The sequence below is a fragment of the Microtus pennsylvanicus genome, chromosome 12 (assembly GCF_037038515.1).
Source record: "Microtus pennsylvanicus isolate mMicPen1 chromosome 12, mMicPen1.hap1, whole genome shotgun sequence".
NCBI classification, from domain to species: domain Eukaryota; kingdom Metazoa; phylum Chordata; class Mammalia; order Rodentia; family Cricetidae; genus Microtus; species Microtus pennsylvanicus.
Window position 1 is genome coordinate 7,759,721 of NC_134590.1, and position 21,525 is coordinate 7,781,245.

The 21,525-nt window shown below is 46.4% G+C and overlaps 1 protein-coding gene across 1 annotated transcript in view; it reads left to right on the forward strand.

Moving 5' to 3' along the window:
- The first annotated feature begins 6,635 nt into the window (after nt 1-6,635).
- The window catches only part of Hpse (heparanase), a 35,832-nt gene continuing 20,942 nt past the window's right edge, over nt 6,636-21,525 (forward strand). Inside the window, exons 1-3 of the mRNA XM_075942992.1 lie at nt 6,636-6,945; nt 15,721-15,866; nt 17,879-18,004. Coding sequence (XP_075799107.1) covers nt 6,740-6,945; nt 15,721-15,866; nt 17,879-18,004 — 478 coding nt within the window. The 5' untranslated portion in view covers nt 6,636-6,739. The remainder of the gene's footprint in view (nt 6,946-15,720; nt 15,867-17,878; nt 18,005-21,525) is intronic.

Sequence of the window (21,525 nt, forward strand, 5' to 3'; positions counted from 1 at the left end):
GACTGTAAGTGTAAAAACCTCCTTTTCATGCAAGGATACATTGTACATTGAGCACATTCTCCTATCCCTACCTTCCCCTTTCTCACACGACTTTGTGGCTTTAATAGGAAGACATTGTGATGGCTGTGTCTGCACAGAACATCATGACCTTCCCATTTAAAGCAGGTACTCTCCACATATGATGCGTATCCCCATCTAGGCACCTGGAATAGCTCACAGCCAAGGCTGGGTGGCTTATCCAAATATACCATCTGGTTACTCTGAGAAGTTATCAAAGTAACTACCAAGATAATATGAGATAAATAAAAATAGAACTCTGGAAGTTGTCCAATGGCCAAGTTGTGCTCAAGATGCAATTAGGCAGTTTGAGAGGGGGCATCCATTTTCTGGAGCCACCAGGGCACCATTGAAGGGAGTCTTACTCCAGTAAATGAGGCTAAATAGGACCCCAGTGACTGGAAAACTTGAGGCTGTTTTCAAAAGTTCTAATTTGCACCCAGGGATTATGGGGAGGAATCTGGATGGAATAAATAGCCAGATAAATAATGCAAAAGCAGCGCCTGGGCCAAGACTGAAGCCGGAGTTGAGAGAGCGGGCACTGATGTGCATTTCAAACGTATGTCACAGGAAGGTGACCACGGCACATTGATCAGCTCTGACACCAGGGTCAGCAAGGGCAAGTGTGCAAATGAATTCATGTATATATCCCTAGCTCAGGTCAGGGCTGAGCTGAGGACAGAGACCCCGACCATGAGAAACCTGACCCTCAGAAGGAAGTGTGTGAAGGTCTGTAAAGCACGCCCCTCCTGGCGCCCTACCTTACATGCCTGCTCCCCTCACAGCTGACCCAACACAGAAGTGTTTTTCTGTGTCTTCGTGGGTAGTCTGTGTTCGCAGAGGGAATGTTATTTTCTCTTTAGAAGTTAGTGTTGGGGACAAGGAGATGCCGCAGTGGGTAAAGCCCTTGTCACACGGCCTGACGACCTCAGTTGGAGGAAACACAGTCCCCCAGTTGTCCTCTGACCTCCACTCACATGACATGGCCACACTCAGACACAGACCATATACACTACCATAATAAATAAAATAGCGTTCAAACTATTCAAACCCTAATTATTTCTTATGCTCTTAAGAAGCCAATGTTAAGTACTTTGGAAGTCCAGACGATGTCAACATTTTAAAATTTTTAATTACCTACGTATATCCCCTTGGCTATTTCCAGGTAGACTAATTCATTCATTATATTTGATTTTCTTCACCATTACTATGTAAACAAACAAAACCTTCCCATGTTCTTGGATATCTTAAAATCTAACAAACTGGTAATGCTTCAACATAAAATATGAGCTGTTGCCAGGTGGTGGCATGATGGGGGAGAGTCTTCTGTTTTGTGTTAATTTCATTGGTTAAATAAAGAGACTGCCTTGGCCCTTTAATAGGACATAAAATTAGGTAGGCAGAGTAAACAGAACAGAATGCTGGGAGAAAGAAGCTGAGTCAAGGAGTGGCCATGATTCTCCCACTCCAGGCAGACACAGGTTAAGATCATTCCTGGTAAGCCAGCTCATGGACTACACAGATTATTAGAAGTGGGTTAGGTTAATATGTAAGAGCTAGCCAATAAGAGGCTGGAACTAATGGGCCAGGCAGTGTTTAAAAGAATACAGTGTCCGTGTAATTATTTCGGGTAGAGCTAGCCGGGTGGCAGGACGCAGCCCAGCTTACTACTCCTATCACAACAGTGGCGCACACCTTTAATCACAGAACTCGGGAGGCAGAGGCAGGCAGATCTCTCTGTGAGTTCGAGGCCAGCCTGGTCTACAAGAGCTAGTTCCAGGACAGGCTTCAAAAGCTACAGAGAGCCGGGCGGTGGTGGCGCACGCCTTTAATCCCAGCACTCGGGAGGCAGAGGCAGGCGGATCTCTGTGAGTTCGAGACCAGCCTGGTCTACAGAGCTAGTTCCAGGACAGGCTCCGAAGCCACAGAGAAACCCTGTCTCGGAAAACCAAAAAAAAAAAAAAAAAAAAAAAGAAAAAAGAAAAAAAGAAAAGAAAAAGAAAAAAAAGAAAAGAAAAGCTACAGAGAAACCTTGTCTCGAGAAACCAAAAACATAAAAAATATGAGCTGTTGCCAGGTGGTGGTGGCGCATACCTTCAATCCCAGCACTCGGGAGGCAGAGGTAGGTCTATCTCTGTGAGTTCTAGGCCAGCCTGGTCTACATGGTGAGTTCCAAAACAGCCAGGGCTACACAGAGTAACTGTCTCAAAAGGCCAAAAGGGGAAAAAACCTAAGCACGACAGGGTCTGAGACGGAATCTAGAAATTCATGCATGAAAGACAAATACTCGATGGGCTGAGCTCCGTCCCCAGCCCTCAGCTGGTGTTGCATCATTCGTATTGAGATGCCATGGTAAACTATGACCTCAGTGCTTCTCCCATGGGAGGGGCCGCCTTGGGGCTGGAAAGTCGACTGTGTCACCGGTCACCCTAGTCCACATTCCGAGCCTAATCTGGTCTTTCTTTTATTTCCCCTCCTCCTCTTCGTCCTCTTCCTCATTTTTTTCTTCTATAGTGTTGGGGGTGGAACATGGGGCTTAAGACTAGGTAAGCCTTCTCTCACTGAGCTACCACCCCAGTCCAGTTCATTGTGACCTGAACTCATTCTGTAGCTAAGACAAACCCATGATCCTTGAACTTTAGCCTCTGGAGTGTTAGGATTATTAGCAGGTATGGCGACCCCTCGCTGGGACCTCATTCTTAAGTCGGCTCACAGTGCTCTGACACCCACCTAGAATGAGTCACCAAGCCAATATATTTTGCATTTCTTTGTCTCTTTTTTTTTCTCATCTGCATTCATAGAATTTAGTATTTTTTCCCAGTCTTGAAGGATGTATAATTCTTTCACACATTAAAATGCTGTCCAATGAGGCACCCATTCAAATGGTAAATAAGCACATAGAGCCATCATTAGTCACCAGAGACATGGAAGCTAAAACCACAGTGAGGCAGGATCGTGCACCCCTCAGAATAGCTGAAATATTTCCAACTAACAAAACACAAAACGGTAATGCTTTAAGAGCTGTTTTGGGGCTGGGTGTGGTGGCGCACGCCTTTACTCCCAGCGTTAAGGGGCAGAGACTGGTGGATCTCTGTGATTTCAGCCTGGTCTACAGAGTAAGTTCCAGGACAGGCAGGCCTTTATCATCCCATAGGCAGGTGTCCAAATTTAACCACTCAGCTTATTTCATGGGACTTTTGAATGGTTACCTAGATTACAATATAAAAACCTACTTGTTTATTGTATGTGGCTGATTTCTTCTTAATGATGCATTCGCTCCACAGGCTTTGCTCATTTTCTGGTTCTAGTACCCATTTTCCTTACAGACACACAGAGAGAATCATTAAATAGTATAAAATATACATTATAGCAATGTGTACATGTAGAAGCTTAACAAAAAGCATCCGAAGAGGCTGGAGATGTGGCTCAGTTGGTGGAATGCTTGCTTAAAATGCAGGGGGCCTTGCTAGGTTTGATCCTAGCACCACAGAAGCCAGACTTGGTAGCACACCGCTGTAATTGAGAGGTGGATACAGGAGGGCCAGATAGTTAAGGTTGCTGGGCAGGTACACATTTTCAGTTCTGTTACTGGGGAGGCAGAGCCAGGTGGATGAATCTGAGACCAACCTGGCCTATACTGCAAGTTCCAGGCCAGCTAAACTCAGACAGTGAGACCCTGTTTCAAAACAAAATCCAAAAGTTCAAGGTCATCGTCAGCTACAAAGAGTGTTCAAAGCCAGCTTGGACCGACTAAAAATACAGCAACAGCACAGCGAGTGCTCCAGAGATTCTGGCTATGTTTACCGAGAAGTGCAGATCTATAAAATCTTTTTTGTTTGTTTGTTTTTTAAGACAGGGTTTCTCTGTGTAGCCCTGGATGTCCTTGAACTCTCTCCGTAGACCAGGCTGGCCTCAAACTCACAGAGATTCACCTGCACCTGCCTCGTGAGTGCTGGCACTAAAGTGCATGCACCACTACTGCCTAGCCAAGATCTGTGAAATCTTATTTTTTTTCAAGTCAACAAATCTAGGTGGGATGGTAGGAAAACTTAGAATTAGGAATTGGAACCTGGATCTTAACTGCTTTATAAAGCCATTGTGAAGATTACCTGGGGGTAGATTGGGCACGGAGATTTGGGCAAAGAGGCACACATCGGTAATTTTAGTTTTCCAGAGCAGAGGTAGGAAATCAGTACAAGTTCAAGGCTAGCCTGAGCTGTAGAGCAAATCCTGTCTCTCAAAACTCAAATCAGTAAGGAGATAGTGTTTAATTCTTTCATCTGAAGACACATCGTAGGTTCTGAGGGAAGCTGGGTGTGTCGTTAATTCAGTCAATTAAAAAGAGAAATGAACTTTGAATGCCTGATACCGCCATCTGACAGATGAACTTGAAGCTCTTCAAACTTAAAAAACAAAACAAAACAAAACAAAAACCCAAACCAAACTTGTCTAAGACAAAGCCTAACAGGGCAGTGCACACCTTTAATCCCAGCACTCAGGAGGCAGAGTCCCAGGCCAGTCTTGTCATGTAGTAAGTTTCAGGCCAATGATGACAAGACAACTGTGTCTCAAAAGCAAAAATAATTGTCAGGTGGTGGTGGCATATGCCTAGCCTAGTCTACAGAGCTAGTTCCAGAGCTACACAGAGAAACCCTGTCTCGAAAACCCAATCAAATAAACAAACAAACAACCCCAAATAATTGGCAACTGGTCCAAGATTCTACACCCTACTGAGGGCTAGAGAGCTAGTAGGGACTTTATGGAAGTCCAGGTGACGTGGACCTGACCTTGTTACACTTACGGGGAGAGTCCTGTTACAAAGTGTTTTTGAAGTGGCAGTTTCTCCGGACATGACCATATCTTCTTCTGCTACAACAGGACAAATCAACTTAGAGTCTGGAGCCGGAACTGAACTCCACCAAGAGCTCACCACCAGCCAGTAGTCCTCTATTTCCTGTTTGTTTCCCAGTTCCCGTATTAGCGATGTCTATAGATCCTACTTGCCCGCATCTCAGGATGTCACAAGTGCAGGACATGGAAAGCTTGCAGTGACCTCCTTTCCAAAACACCCAAACACTCCAAAGGAATTGGTGTGACTTCAGCCCATGACACTACAAGGGAGGTGAGATGTGATATCTGTGTCATGACAGAGGTGGGAAAAGGCCCCATCTTCTGCTTCCCAATTACATGGGGTTACACACTCCAGACAGCTTGCTGCTAACAGGAATTTTTCTCCTTTTGTATCCCATAGCTATAGCATACCAACGCAATGCAGGTCACAGCATTAACCGTGATGTAATTTTTAAATTGCCTAAGGATGGACAGATGGACGATACACATTCCATACAACCCATTTTTATTTATTGCTTTTTTTTGGTGGTGCAATCTGACAGAAAATTCTAAGGTCTCTGGTATCATTTGCTTCCTAAATAAGTACGAATTGATGCCCACTAAAGACCCATCACCTTACCCTGCATAGGTACACCACAACCTCCATCTCTGCTTTCCAGAGCCTTATAAGCCCACAGATGAGGTGAGCACTGAGCGACATCACAGTGCTGGCAAACGCAGTCAAGTCTAACATGTTAGGGTGCTCTCAGGGTGTTTTTCAGGGCTCTCAGTTGTCTAAAAGTGCAGGGAGGCTTCTTCCGGGAGACTGCACGGCTGTGGAGTCAGACAGCGTCGACTTGGGCTTGTGTGCCTGCAGTCATGGGGTTCCGACTCTTGGACGTGTGTCCTCCTGTAAAGAGAAAAATTCGCAATTGGTCACATGCTGGGGAAAAGAGAGGTAGCACGGTGAAAGCTTCTCTCACGGTATCAGACACACACACACACACACACACACACACGCACACACACGCGCACGCACACACGCATGCACACAAACACACAGGTACACGCAAGTGCACACCAAGCTTAAGCACTTGGCGTTTGCCATCATTATAAAGTTGAGGCAACAGCAAGAGGAATTTGCTCCAAATTCCAAGGTGTTTTAACTGTCGACTGCCTAGAAGACTCTTAGACTGCCTAGAAGACTCTTAGACTCTCCCAAGTACTCTTTTCAAGAGCTGTTTGCGGGGAAGGAGGAAGAAGAATTTTGAGAGTTGATTTCTAGCTGCATTTTAGCGGATGCTCGGATCAGATTTCCAAGCGACAGTGGGATACCTGAGAAGCAGATCCTAGGCAGAGGACGCTCTAGGTTAGTCAGACTTAGGAAGACTCAAGTGTCAAGCCTTTGAAGGCAGATGGGAGTCAGGGTAAGGGCTGACTGAGTCCTCAACCAATGTTTTTAATTTTGGGGCAAGTCCTGGGGCTAAGTGGAAAGGACCTAGAAGAGGCGCAGGACACCAGGAAGCTGGGTCCCACTCCCTTGAGGCTCCGGGGTGTTCCCTCCCCAGGCCTCCCAGGATCTTGGATTTTGGCCACCTCCGCACCCTTGGAAGGGGTGTGGATGATTTCAAAAGAGGACGTGACCGCTGCCGCCGAGGAAGAAGCCAGCGCGGAAATTGGAGAGCACGCGGATGGGAGGGCGGGGAGAGAAGAGCGTTGGGGGAGGGACGCAGGGGAGGAGTGGGAGGATGGAGCGCCACGGGAAGGTACCGAGTCCTGGCGCCAGAGGCAAAGCAGGGCCGGGTGCCGGGGGCGGGAGCTCCCACAGCTGCCGGCGGTCCAACCAGGTGAGATGCGGCGGCTGCTGCTGCTGCTGGGGCTCTGGGGGCCGCTCGGTGCCCTGGCCCTGGGCGCCCCAGCCGGGACCGCTCTGGCCGAGGACGTGGTGGAGTTGGAGTTTTCCACTGAGCAGCCGCTCCATCTCGTGAGTCCCTCGTTCCTGTCGGTCACCATAGACGCCAACCTGGCCACCGACCCGCGGTTCCTCATCTTCCTGGGGTAAGTGCAGCCCCTGATTCCACCGCGCCTGTCCCCTAGTCGCCTCTCACACTCACGAAGGCCAGCCACTCTCTTGGCTGAAACAACTTTGCGTTCGGTCTACCGAGCCTGCCTCTCATGTACAGCCAAGCCCCAAAAGCTTTTTCCTGTTTCATTTACTCAGCGCTGGTTGCCTGGGCGCAAGCCAAGCCCAGGTTGAGAGGAGGTTTGGAGGATAAAACCCAAAGGTGTCACACGTCCCAGCACTTCAGCTGGAGCCTTTGAATTTGCCTCAGTAGAGGACAGTAAGCTGGTGTTCTTTAAACTCTCTTAGGACATTTAGATTAAAAAAAGCCACGAAAGAAAAGTCAGATAGAAAAAGCCCCTGTGGAAAGCATCCATCGCTCATCTTGCTGTTTTTAAATCATTTAGCTATAAGGGCACTGTACCTCAGTTTGAGTAACGTGCAAGTTTGAGGCCAGAATGGATCAAACGGGTGGAGGGGGCAGAAGTGGGAGAGGAGGGAGACAAGAGTATACCGCCTGGAACTGCATGGTGCTTGTAAGCCCAGCACTTGGGAGGTAGGAGGATCAGGAGTTACAGGCCATCTTTGGCAACACAGCAAGTGTGAGGCCAGACTGGACTAAATTGGAGGAGGAGGGAGACAGGGAAGAGAAAGAAGTCTGAGACTAATTGAGAAAATTGGGGATCAGTGGGCGGGATAAGAGAAGGCAATGGGGGCGAATATAATCAAAATACATTTTATATACTTTCAAATGAGTCATGATGAAAGACATTATTATCTATAATTAATATGTGCTAATAAACTTTTTTAAAAGTTTATGTTTCTCCAAGATGAGGGTGCAGACTGGATACTGCTTCGTCAGTGCAGGGTTTTCCCTTCTCCTGAGGAAACACACCTATTGCTCCTCCTCCATGAGTGCAGCCTGTCCCCAAGGTGAAAGACACCAGGCATACTCGAGGTCATCTAAACCATGGAAGGCTCCAGAGATGATCACATCTTTTGTGGTTTTGAGACATTGCGTAGCCATTAGCTCAGACTAGCCGTGGACTCATGATCTTCCTGCCTCAGCCTCTTGAATGCCACCGCACTTACTATATCCTTACCAGTCCTTTATGTCACTGTTGTCAAAGGTGACACTGATTGCACAGCCTGAACCCATGCTATCAGGTGTCCCCGCTGACTTCACATGGAGTCTCACGGTTAAGAGTCTGACAGTCCAGCCACCCTGGTTTTCACAAATGTGACTCATGGGATTTGTAGGATGATTTGACGAGATAATAAGTACTCACTACAGTGTCTGAAGGTTACGCTCATTGTTTCTGGGATCAATCCTCAACACTACGTACAACTAGGCTTGGCGGCTTACAACTCCTATCCTAGCAAAGGGAGCAAAGGGAGGAGGATCAGAAGTTCAAGGTCATCCTCAGCTACTTGGCAAGGCCAGCCTGGGCTACATTAGACTTTGTCTAGAAGGAAAGAAGGAAAGAAGGTTTAAAGGCCAAGTATGATGGTGAACACCTTTAATCCCAGCACTTGGGAGGCAACCATGAAGAAGTTGAGGTTATGGGAGATTAAATAATTCACCCACGGTCAGTCAGCTAGCAAATAAAGGCAGTATTTGGAGGCAGACTCCGGTCACAGAAATAAAGGCACACAGAAGAAAACAAGCCAGCGATTATTTTCTAAAGGAAACACAGCAGAGTATATTAGGAGAAGATTGTCTAGAAACAAATTGAAAGACTGATTTAAAGAAAAAAACCTGCCATTACCATACAGATAGGAGACTTGGTGCCCAAACCTCAGCAGTGCCTCCCAGGAGGGCTGGGGTGATTCTGTTACAGGTGCTAGACGAACGGAAACAGATCTCTCACATTTGTAACCAGAGAACAGGCAGTACGAAAAATTTAAACGTTAATCTTAGAAGACTCTAGAACTGAAAAGGAACATCTGTTAAATTTCTCTTCCCTGGGGAAATTAGTCAGAATATATTCTCAGCCTGGATTAGTGCGGAATACCAAAGAGACCCCGGTCCCAGAAACAACATGAATTATAATGTCAGCCCCATATGCAAGGCACAAATGGAATTTTTTTAAACTTTTTACAAAAAGCAAAAAAAGCTAAACATGATTGTTAGCTAGAATCCTAGCACTTAGGAAGCAGAGATAAAAGGATCACATGTTCAAGGCTAGCCTGGGCTACACAGTGAGGCCCTGTCTCAAATAGCAAAACAACAAAAAGTGAACATAGACAGTAGGAAGAGGCGTGTGGCCACTAACATTTGCCAGTGCTGGTGACAGAGTCCAGGGTCTTGCCACTGACCTGCACCCAAGCCCAATATAAAAACAGTAATGAGGTAGTTCACATTCCCTTTCTGAACTCATGCCTCTAAAATCTTGGGATTTATGTTTACGCCATGTCTCAGTTCAGCCCCACCGCACTTCAAGGGTTCAGCAGTGCACGGCTATTGTATTAGAGGGCGCAGCTCTATTTGTAACAAGGCATGTGCATACATGGCTGTAATTTCCTCGTGAAGATGAGATGATATAATTGGTAGAAATTGTGAGTTCTACAGGGCAAACACGGCACTGAACAACTGTCTTAGGGTTTCTGTTGCTGCAACGAAACAATGTGACCAAAAATCAAGTAGGGTAGCATGGTAGTTTTCATGTAATTGGCCCCCGTAATCTCATAGGTGTGGCACTATTAGGAGGCGTGGCCTTGTTGGAATGGTTGTGGCCTGTTGGAGGAAGTGTGTCACTGGGGCAGGCTTTGAGGGTTCCTATGCTCAGGATACTTCCTGTTGTCTCAGTCAACTTCCTGTTGCCTGTAAGATGTAGGACTCTCCACTACTCCAGTGCCATGTCTGTGTGCAGCCATGCTCCCTGTCATGATGATAATGGACTGAGCCTCTGAAACAATGAGCAAGCCCCCAATTAAAGGTTTTCGTTTATGAGTTGCTGTGGTCATGGTGTCTCTCCACAGCAATAAAAGCCCTAATGAAGACAGGGACACTTCCAGATCATAGTCCAACATTGGAAGGAGTAGGACAGGAACTCAAACAGCAGGATCCTGGAGGCAGGAGCTGACGCAGAGACCATGGAGGAGTGCTGCTTATGGGCTTGCTCCCTGTGTCTTGCTCAGCCTGCTTTCCTATAGAACCCAGGACCACCAGCCTAGGGATGGCACCATCCACAATATGCTGGGTCCTGGGGGCTGGAGAGATGGCTCAGTGGTTAAGAGCATTGCCTGCTCTTCCAAAGGTCCTGAGTTCAATTCCCAGCAACCACATGGTGGCTCACAACCATCTGTAAAGAGGTCTGGCGCCCTCTTCTGGCCTTCAGGCATACAGACAGAATATTGTATACATAAATAAATAAATATTTAAAAAAAAATATGCTGGGTCCTCCCCATTGATCACGAATTGAGAAAATGCCTTACAGCTGGATCTCATGGGGCATTTCCTCAACTGAGGCTCTTTCCTCTCTGATGACTCCTGCTTGTGCCAAGCTGACACAAAACCAGTCTGTACACCAACAAAACAAAAATGTAGTTTTTGCTTGCTTTGTATAGTAATTTGCTTCTTTTTCTTCATTAAACATTATTTTTTGCTATTTCAATAACATTTGTGGTGGTTTGAAAGAAAACGGCCCCCAAAGGGAATGGCGCTATTAGAAAGTGTGTTCTTGCTGGAGTAGGTAAGGTCTTGTTGGAGGTTTCCTATGCTCAAGCTACTCCAAGTAAGACAGTTCACTTCCTGTTGTCTTCTGGTCAAGATGTAGCCAGCACTGTGTCTGCCTGCATGCCGCCATGCTCCCCACCGTGAAGATAATGGATTAAATCTCTGTAAGATGCCACCTCAATTATATGTTTTCCTTTATAAGAGTTGCCATGGTCATGATGTCTCTTCACAGCAATAGAAACCCTAACTCAGATGTCATTCATTAATAATTTTAATAGTTAAATTCCCACATCTTTATTGACAGCTGCCTTCTGTATTTGGAGAAGCGTTTGTTACCAGTACAAAGTCTGTGCTTTAGTAGCCAGTGTGTTGGTTACTTTTCTGTTGCTGTGTCAACATACCACAATCACACACAGAGGAGGAAGGCTTTGTTTGGGCGTGGCAGGGAGGAATGGCAGCCAGTGGCCAGACCCGGAAGTAACACGAAGCAAAAGAGCTAGGCAAGGGCTCTACCACTGAGTTAAATCTCCAGCCCTCCTTTTTAAAATAATCCCTCTCTTTCTCTCTTTCTTTTTAATATTTATTTATTTATTTAGTATGCAGTGTTCTGTCTGCATGCCAGAAGAGGGCACCAGTCGCCTTATAGATGGTGTGAGTCACCAGCTGGGTGCTGGGAACTGAATTCAGAAACTCTGAAAGAGTTAACCTCTGAGCCATCTCTCCAACCCCATTCTTTTTTCAGAAAAAAGTATTTATTTTTGCTTTATGCACATTAGTGTTTTTCCTGCATGTATGTCTGTGTGAGTGTGTCAGATCCCCTGGAACTGGAGCTGCAGAGCTGTAAGCTGTCATGCAGGTGCTGGGAATTGAACCCTGGGTCCTTTGGAAGAGCAGCTAGTGCTCGTAACCATTGAACCATCTCCCCTTAGGCCTTATCTTAAAACTCTTCAAAGAACACCATTGTCTGGGGACCAAGTGTTCAAATAAGTGCACCTATATGGGACATTTCCCATTCAAACCCCCAGACCCACATCGCACAGGGCCGCAGGGCGCCTGTCTATTATGGAGAGAAGTGATTTTGACTGAAGGGAGACAACGAACTGAGAGTAACCATAGGCCTGATCCCTGTTCCATCCCCTGATTGGCCTATTGGTGCCTCCTTCCCTCCCAAGCCATTCCACCGTGCTCCCTGGAGCCTTGAGCTTGGTAACCCTGCTGTCATTCCCATAGATTCCTTTACCCCATGCCCTAGCTAACTGAACTGAAGACTCCTCTGCCCCTGTAGACCTGTTGAGTATGCGTTGTACATTTTTTCATACTCCGTTCATGTGCCTGCAACTCCTTCTAGGCAATGGATCATTAATCCGCATACAGACTATGGTAGTTGAGATCCCTCTTGGCTTGTTACCGCTGGTGAGTTAGCTTAGCTCCTTTTTGTTTAGGCTCCATATTTATAAAGTCAGAATAATAATGATACCCACGTCACTGTGATGTCCAAGCTGCCTAAAGCGCTGGATGAAACCGCTGTGTGTTAGAGATGGTTGTTGTGACCCCAGTGTGGGGTTCCCCTCCAGCTCTCATTCAGTCCTGTCATCCCCTGGTTCCCTAGTCTCCATATTGATTAAAATCTATCGTTGTTCTCAGTTCCCAGTCCCACTATCTTCTTAGGTGACATCAAGTTTACCTGAAAACACAAGTCTCTCAATTTCTCCTTCCTCGTCTTCATCCTCTCAGAAAACAGCTCCTCAGCCTTGGGCCAGTTTGCATCGCACCATGAAATGTGACATTTCTTCTCAACCCCACATTCTGTGGCATCACACTCATCACCGTGGAAACTGGCGAGCATGGAGAACCAGGGTGCTTTTTTTCTGATGGTTGGCTGTTAGCTCACGTTGCGTGACTCCATTTCAGTGTGTAAACATCGCAAGCTTGTCTTGATTCTCTTCAGCTTCAGTAACATCACCTCTATATGTGAAACGTAAAAGTCCAACATGGTGCTCATGGATCCCAACTCCATGCCTTCTCAGCTCCTTTATGTTGTAGCAAAAGTAAATTCTCAATCTCCTGCTTTTCAAAAAGCACCAACTCCATGCCTTCTCCGATCCTTTATGTTATAGCAAAAGTAAATTCTCTACCTCCTGCTTTTCAAAAAGCACCTCTCTGAGCAGCTACCTCCTCTCTCTATCTTGTCCATAGTTGAACTTCTTGATTTGTCGTCCAAACCGTCCTGTGATAATAACCTCTGCTTCTGCCTCACTGCTCTTGCTGAAACACCAGCTGTCACTCAGTCCATCCTGTATCCTTCTTTTAGAGTCTCTGGGGTGGCCCTTAAATCTGGAAATGGAAATATGATAGCATTTAGTGCATACTAATAAGGCATCTTTTCTCTGTGTCAAAGATAAGCAATATATTTTTACCCTAAAGGTAAAATAAAGACACCTGCAGGCTGTTTTGTGTTTTGTTTTTGTTTTTTTTTTCTTGACAGCCTCACTGGAAAGGGAACAGCTGCAGCTGCCTTACACATTCTTTGATTTCATGGCACCGTGTGATGGGTGTTTCCACCTTCTTTCTCCTACATATGACTGAAATACTGTGCCTTTGATCAATTTTGTTTTTATGGAAAGTTTTGCAGCTGTGTTAAATCTGTTTTTTTTTTCAGACGGCATCAATATTCTATTCTAAAAACACAAAAGATACTTTGCTGCAAAGGAGACAAACAAAAGGTCGTTACTAGCAAAACTCCGAGACATATGACTTGCTTTATGTGGCAGTGGCCGTAGCAATGAGTTTTAATGTCATCTTGTTCAAAAACTGGTCATTGGCTGGCCTCACCTTGCCCTTTCTCAGACTAGCTTTCTTTGTTCATTCACTTAACAAATATTGGCCAAGCAGTGCTGTGTGCCAGGCCCTCATCTAGGTCCTGGGAAGAATCCAACAGACCAGACAAGGTCCCTGCTCTCAGGTAACCAGTACCAGGGGCAGCAGCTGGGAGAGGCAGAGCAGCAAGCCACACGCGGAAGCCAGTTTCAAAGAGTGGGAAATCCTCCACAGGACACAAGGCAGGTTGTGGGGGGTGACCCATGATGCTGCAGTCCATACCCTGGGGATCAGGCTTTGGTCTACGGGTATCCGACCCAGGCCATCATTTGGTGCTACAGCTCCTTTCCCCTCTAGTTCTCAAAGGACACCACACTTGCCCAGCCTCAATTACTTACAGATAGTAGCTACATAAATCTAAATGGATTTCCTTGTCATCAAACAAAATGAAATGCCAGGGACCAGAACCAATGCCCGGCTAAAGTCAGTGGGGTGGTATAAAGCCTGAGTGGCTCTGAGCAAGTCCTTCGCGTGAGCTCTTGGGATTTGTATTGGCCTTCACGGGCTATGTGGCTATTATGCTTTGTTTTCATTGAAACAGTTATTCATATCTTTAAGATCCTTAAATATATTCATAATTGCTATGCTGAAATGCTTGCCTTGCATGTCAGCTAAATTGCTTTATCCAGCACTCATAACAGTAAGTTATAAGTAAAGTAAGGTGCTGGTTTCTGGAGGAGGCGTGTTGTCTTGGTGGTTCAGGTTTGTGTTTCTGAGCTGGGCTCTAGGCGTCTGGATATGACATTCATGTGTTTCTTTACATAGATGTCTGGTCTCCTTTGCTGCTTGGGTGTCTGGTGCTTTGGTTGCTGTCACTCAAATCTGACAGGTTGTGAACCAGCAGAATGACACTTGGCTTTCAGTCGGAAGCTGAAGCCACTCTGGGTTTCTGTGTTCAGACTCTAACTGGTCCCAGATCTGAAGTTCTGGTTGGGACTCTGAGTTTATACTCCAAGCAGTCCCAGACTGGTGAGGAGGGTGGGGTGGGTGGGTGGGTTGTAGGCTATTATTGGGACTGAGATCTCCTCAGTGGGGTCTGAGGTCTGACTCCACCAGAGGGGGGCAGAACCAGGACTAGGGATATCTTGGGTCAGCCAGGATGGTTGCAGGTCCCAAAGGGATGCAAATGGACTGGGAATGGGGGTGATGTGGTCAACAGTGGTGATACTAGGGGTACCCTAGTGACATCAGGATAGAGAGAGGAGGGGAAAGAGAGCGTAAGGGCCCCTGCCACGTGTAGTTAGTGGCTGCAGAGTTCATAGAGGGCATCAGGTCTGCAGGCGAAATGTGGTGGCCGGTCATTGACTGTACCAAGCAGTCTCCAGGACACATCCCCAAGCCCGGATGTGTCTCCTGAGTTCCATTCACATGTGGCCTGTGGATCTGGGGGCTTGGTGCCCATTTATGTATTAGTTAGTTTTGTCAACTGCTGGGACAAGATGCCTGACAGCGCCATTTAGGGATGGAAAGGTTTGGTTCAGTGCGTTGTTCACCACCTCAGGGAGGTCACGCTGGCAGGAGCCCAAGGCAGCTGGTCACATGGCAGCGTCTGCACAAAGAGAAGAGAAATGAATGTTCACTTTCTCCCTTTTATTCAATCTGGGACCTCAGCCCATGGGAGGGTGTCACCAACGTTAGGGTATCTCTTCCCTCCTCCGTTTAACTTTTCTGGAAATACTCTCCCAGACTATACCTAGAGATGCGTTTCCATGGTGATTATAAATACAGGCAAGTTGACACTGAAGCATTAGCCACCACAGTTGGCATCTCAGTTTCTACAGAGTCTTCTGCCCCTTGCTTCCTCCCCCATCCACCTTACGACCTCATCTCAGCAGACCACAGCCCGTCTTCCAGGGCACGTCCCCACACTCACCCTTGGCTCTTCTGACCCAGGTGACCACTAAATCTTTGATTTCTGTGGATGAATATGTCTTGAGCTGTTCTCCTCCCTCGACCACCCTGGGGTGGATAGCAGCTAGAAGTTAAGGAGTAGGCCCACCAAGAGAGAAGGAAGTGAAAATATTTAACTGGACTTTCTCAGAAAATAGTAATTACAAGTCACAATGGTGGTGCATGCCTATAATCCCAGCACTCTGGCACAAAGGCAGGGGGATCCCAAGTTTGAGGCAAGCCTGGGCTACATAGTAAGATGTCTCAAAAAACTGAAATAATAATTATTATTATTATTATGCTTTCCTGCTTGTCTTCATAACAGCTCTCCAAGGCTCCGCACGTTAGCCAGAGGTTTATCTCCTGCGTTCTTGAGATTTGGTGGTACCAAGACTGACTTCCTGATTTTCGATCCCAAGAAGGAACCAACTTTTGAAGAAAGAAGTTACTGGCACTCTCAAGTCAATCACGGTGAAACTTATAAGAGATATATATTTTAGTTAACCTGTGCCGGTCGTGAGATTGCTTCGGGAAAAGGGTATGCTCAGACCTAGCTATTATACAAGCAGAGGACCCCAGGGGAACGAGGAAGCCGTGGGCGGCTTTCCTGGGGCGTGCTGGGCATGACCGGGGGTTAAAAACAGGCAAACAGTGGCTGTACCTGAAAATAGCTGGTTGGAGGGAACACATGGGTAGAAACAGGGTCAAACTGGAGAGTGTTTAGAGGTAACAGCATAGTGATACACAGAAGCACATTATTATACGGAGAGTGGGAGGTCGAACAAAGAAACCCAGGAGAAAACTTTTGCCTGAGTACTATGTGATTTACTGGGTGCTGGGTCTCGACTTCATTGACTGTCCCTACTGCCCGGGCTGAGTCTGAGCAGTGGGATCTCGGGGCCCCAACCTTAGCCCCTGTCTTTAGCAAGCTTTTCAAACAGTTCTAACACGTAAGTGTGTGGACCTCACCTGCCCTTGGGGACCTGAGATTTGTCTGTGACCATCAGAAGTGCCATGAAGCCCCGGATGTCTGTCAAACCATTATCTGAACAGTTGTGAGATATGTTGTATGTCTTACACCTTAAGAGTGTGTGTATTTTGTCTGCTAGTGAGTAGTGTTTAGTTAGTTCCTATATTACGTATTCCTTTCAACTCACTCTCTCCAGAGAGAAAGTGTTCAGAACGGTCAGTCCCAAACCGAAAGAGTAGTGATTAGGAAGGAGCAGAAAGCAGCCTCCAGGGCCTGCTTTAATGATAAGTTCAGGAGTTTACTCAGCCTGGCTCTTGTTCACCAGTCCTAGATGCCCTGGTCCTCTCTTTTGGCCATTTGACTTTTCTGCATTTCCAGTCTAAGTTTAGATAGGACCCCAATCTTCACACCTCACTTTTCCTCATCCCGGGGCAGGTGAAAGGGCTCCCCTGAAGCCCCAAAGCTCCTCAGAGACCCTCTTTGAGAGAAATGGGATAGAAAAGGGACTCTCTGACAGCCGGTCACAGGCAGCTTCCCAGAAAGGAAGTCATCAGTCAATCCAGTCTCAACTGGTTCTGCCAGCAAGCGCTGGCTCCCCTGGTGTCTTGTGATTGAACAGTGCAGGCTTCCTGGCAGGAGAGTGGGGTTTCCGTGCTCACCCCGTGGTTCCGGAAGCTCGGCTGGTACCAGCCTTCCAGGGAGAACAGTCGGTAACTTACCAGTTTGGGCCCATTAGCTCCAATTCATTAGAGAAGAAATCACTGCAAAACAAATACTGTCCAGGTATAGCAACTTTCTGCATGTTTTGATGTTTGTTTGTTTGTTTTTTTATGTGTATGGGCTTTTTGCCTGCATGTATGTAGTTTACTACATGCGTGCCTGGTGCCTGAGGAGGTCAGAGATGGGGCTGGATACCCTAGAAGTGGAGTTACAGGCAATTGTGAGCCACCAAGTGGGTCCTGGGATTTGAACCCAGGTCTTCCACAAGAGCACCAAGTGCTCTTAACTGCTAAGACATCTCTCCAACAGTTTTGTTTTGTTTCTAAGGCGGAGTCTTGCTAGGTAGTCAAAGCTGGCCTCAAATTCATGCGATCCTCCTACCACAGCCTCCCACATGCCGAGATGACAGGTGTGTCACCACAGCCAGCTGTATTTTGAAAGTGGACTTTCAAGTTTGAGCTGCATTCTGACCTCTTCATCCATCTCTCTGATACATTCAACCTGCTGAGGGGATTTCTGAGTTAGTAAACCATCTGAAATCACGTCTAGTGTTCCACGTCAGTACTCACCCAGCGTTTCTTAAGGAAGCTGCCCATGGGTTGTTTTCTTGGCCGTTGTTAGTCAACAGATGTGGCACATGTAATAATATAACTTTCCCTGATTTTGTACTTAATAACTTAATAACCTAATTACCTTTCTTAACTACGTAATAGTTGACTAAACATCCTGGTTGGGTTTCAGCCTCGTCACTGTGAAGATTGTGGTCCTGAGCTCTTCTCTCTTTCACCTGCAGATATTTGCCAGTCTGAACCCGTCTCTGCCGACATGGTGAGGAGACTCCAGACGGAATGGCCCTTCTTCGAGCTGTTTCTGCTGAAAGAACAGTACCACAAGCAGTTCAAGAACAGCACCTACTCAAGTAAGAAGCGCAAGTGCCTGCAGGTGTTCCAGCCGCATGCGTGTTCGGAGGGGCTGCCTTTGGTCTTTAATACCCTACAGCAATGTATAGAAAGTTGTGCAGTACTTAAATACCATCAAGAGCTAATGAGGAGGGGGGGTGGGGAGTGGCTCAATGGTAAGATGCTTGCCACACAAGTATGAGGATCCCCAGCATTCACAGAAAAACTGGGTGGATTTTTTATGTGAGTAACCCAGTGAGTGACTCACAAGTGCCTGTTACTCCAGTTCCAAGGGATCTGACACCCTCTTCTATCTTCTCTGGGCACCAGGCACCCATATGGTACACAGACATGCATTCAGACAAAACACCTACACACATTAAGTAAGTCATTTGTCAAAAATTATTTGTTGTTATTTGTTAATGGGTGGTGGTAATTTGAAAAAAACAGATGAAAAACAGAAAGACACTCTGTGCTGACCTCTGACCTCCATAAGCATGTCCATACACATATACTGCACACATGAACACACATGCATGTACACACAGAGAGAGTTAATGAGAGAGGCTGGCATACAGCTCAGTGCTGCAGCTGTGTAAGGCTCTGACTTCAGTAACCAGCATCTAGAAAAGAAAAAAAAGTTTGTATGGCTTTTTCCTCGACTTCCACTTTGTCTGCTGGCCACAGAGTGAGATTCAGAAGCCAGCCTTGGGAGTCGAGATATGAATATAGTCTTCGTGCAGAAGGAAAATGTGGAAGTGTAACACCGAAAGTTCGCCCACACTTCCTTGTTCTTCTGTTTCTCCTCTCAGAAGGATGGAAAACCCCTATGTGTTGAAAATCCTGAATCCAAAAGTTCAAAATTGGAAATCCTCCCAAGTCCACTGTTTTGAATCTCGGTTGAGTAAGAGATATGCATTTTTTTTTCGAGACAGGGTTTCTCTGTAGCTTTGGTGTCTGTCCCGGAACTAGCTCTTGTAGACCAGGCTGGCCTCGAACTCCCAGAGATCCGCCTGCCTCTGCCTCATTATTAGTGCATTAAAGGCGTGTGCCACCACCGCCTGGCTAGAGACATGCATTTGGTAGAGGTTAAAATACTCCAGATCCAGGCACACGTGCATTGTGCAATGCTCCAGATCCAAGCACGGGAGCTCAATATTTGACTTCTTGGGTTTTTGTTTTATGAGACAGGGTTTCTCTGTATAGCCTTGGCTGTCCTGGAACTCTCTCTGTAAACCAGGCTGACCTTGAACTCAAAGAGATTCACCTGCTTCTGCCTTCCAAGTGCAGGGATTAAAGTCGTGCACCACCACACCCTAATCTTAGTACTTATAAAAATAACCTTTTTGCTCATTACCCTTCATGTAACCCTCTGCTACCTTGTCCCCATCGCACACCCCAGTCTAACCCTTTTCCATTATTCCCCACTCACCTCTTTATACCACTGTGTCCGAACTCCCTCACCTGGCCTTGGGAAGACCATCCCCTTGGCCTCTTTCTCTATGGGTATTCTCAATGAAGAAGGAGTCAAAACTAAAATCCAGGAACAAGAGAAAACATGTGACGTCTGTCTTTCTATGTCCGGTCACTTCACTCATAATGATTGCTTCCAGACCCATTCGTTTAGCGACAAATTTTATTCTTAACCACTCAATAACTTTCCATTATGTCAGCGTAGCTCATTTTCATTGTATTCATTGTTGACAGACATCTAGGCTATTTCTCTTTCATGGATGTTGTAAGTAGAACAGCAATGAATGTGGATGAGGAGGGTATCTATAGGAGGACTCAGATGATGGATGGATGAGGAGGGTATCTGTAGGAGGACACAGACGATGGATGTGGATGAGGAGGGTATCTGTAGGAGGACACAGACGATGGATGGATGAGGAGGGTATCTTCAGGAGGACAGAGACGATGGATGTGGATGAGGAGGGTATCTATAGGAGGACACAGACGATGGATGTGGATGAGGAGGGTATCTATAGGAGGACACAGACGATGGATGTGGATGAGGAGGGTATCTGTAGGAGGACACAGACGATGGATGTGGATCAGGAGGGTATCTTTAGGAGGACACAGACAATGGATGTGTATGAGGATATCTGTAGGAGAATACAGAATTCTTTGAATATAGGCCCGAGAGCCATAGAGTTGGATCATGTGGTATCTCTAGTTTTTTTAAGTGCCTGCACACTGCTTTCCATAGTTCCTGCACCCGTTTGCCCTGTCACCAGCAGTGGATAAATACTTAGTGTCCCTGTTCTCCCACATCTACACCAGCCTTTTCTTTCTTTTTTTTTCTCTCTCTAGCCATTCAATGTAGGGTGATATTGTCCTACAAGACTTTAAATGAAGCAAGCAAGCACTCATCACCGACTATGGAATGTTTTCATCTAAATAATGATGTCTGATGCTCTTGCTTGGGGCACTCTGAGATGACGAGTGTGAGCTGTCATGACCAGATGCTTCTTGTTTGTCTGTTTTTTGAATCAGTGTCTCTCTATGTAGCCCTGTCTGTCTTGGCGCTCACTACGCTGATTAGGCTGACCTCAAACTCAGGAAGATCCTCTGTCTCTGCCTCACGAGTGCTGAGATTGAAGGCATGTGCCACCACACCCAGCAATCTTTAATGTTATTATTGAAACTGTTTTGAGGTGCATCCAAAGAAGACAATGAACTTAACTGATAAATGTGTGTATGTTGGCAGGTTCACCCACTCACTGTTTCCTGGCCCTTCTCTCTTGCCCTCCTCTTTCCTAAGACACAAATATATTGGGGTTTGAGTCACAGCTCACAGTGGCCTCAGAACACTCAAATGGAAAAAACAGGAGTCACACATTGCTCACTCTTGGTCAAAATCCAGATTAAACAGTGAGGACGGCTTATTGAACACTGAGGCAGACTGAACCCCGGGCCCCTGGCACCAATATTTAGCCATGCCATGAATGCAAGAGGAAGGTTCTTTAAGAAAATTGGAAGTTCTACTCTAGTGAGCATGCGGATGATAGAAAAGCTAGACAGCTTTATCGAGGAGGTGTTAGTGGTCGGGATGGAAGATCAAAGTAGCCACAGCACTCCCTTTGCTCAAAGTCTAAGGCAGAGCAAGCCCTAGTGCTCCTCAGTTCTGTGAAGGGAAAAAAGAAAGGATGCTACACAAGAGGTTTAAGGGAGCTGAGGGTACCTCAGGACAACAGCGCATGCCATAACCACAGCAAATTATCCAGAAGCTCTAATAAGGCCTTATTATCCAGAAGCTCTAATAAGCAGCCTTATTCTGGAAGATACCGTCTAGGACTTCCATAGCTGAAGAGGAGACATCAACACTGGCTTCAAACCTTCAGTGGTGCCTGGCTTTCTTAACATTAGGGACCAATACAGCTGGTGACCTTAAGTGGAAACCATAGCCCATTGACTAGTTCAAAAGATCCTCTTTAATCTGTGTGCTGATGTATAGGGCTCTGTAAATGTAACAACGCCCAGTCACAGCTCTTAACCACTGAGCCATCTCTCCAGCCCCATCTTTAGTTTCTTAAACAGA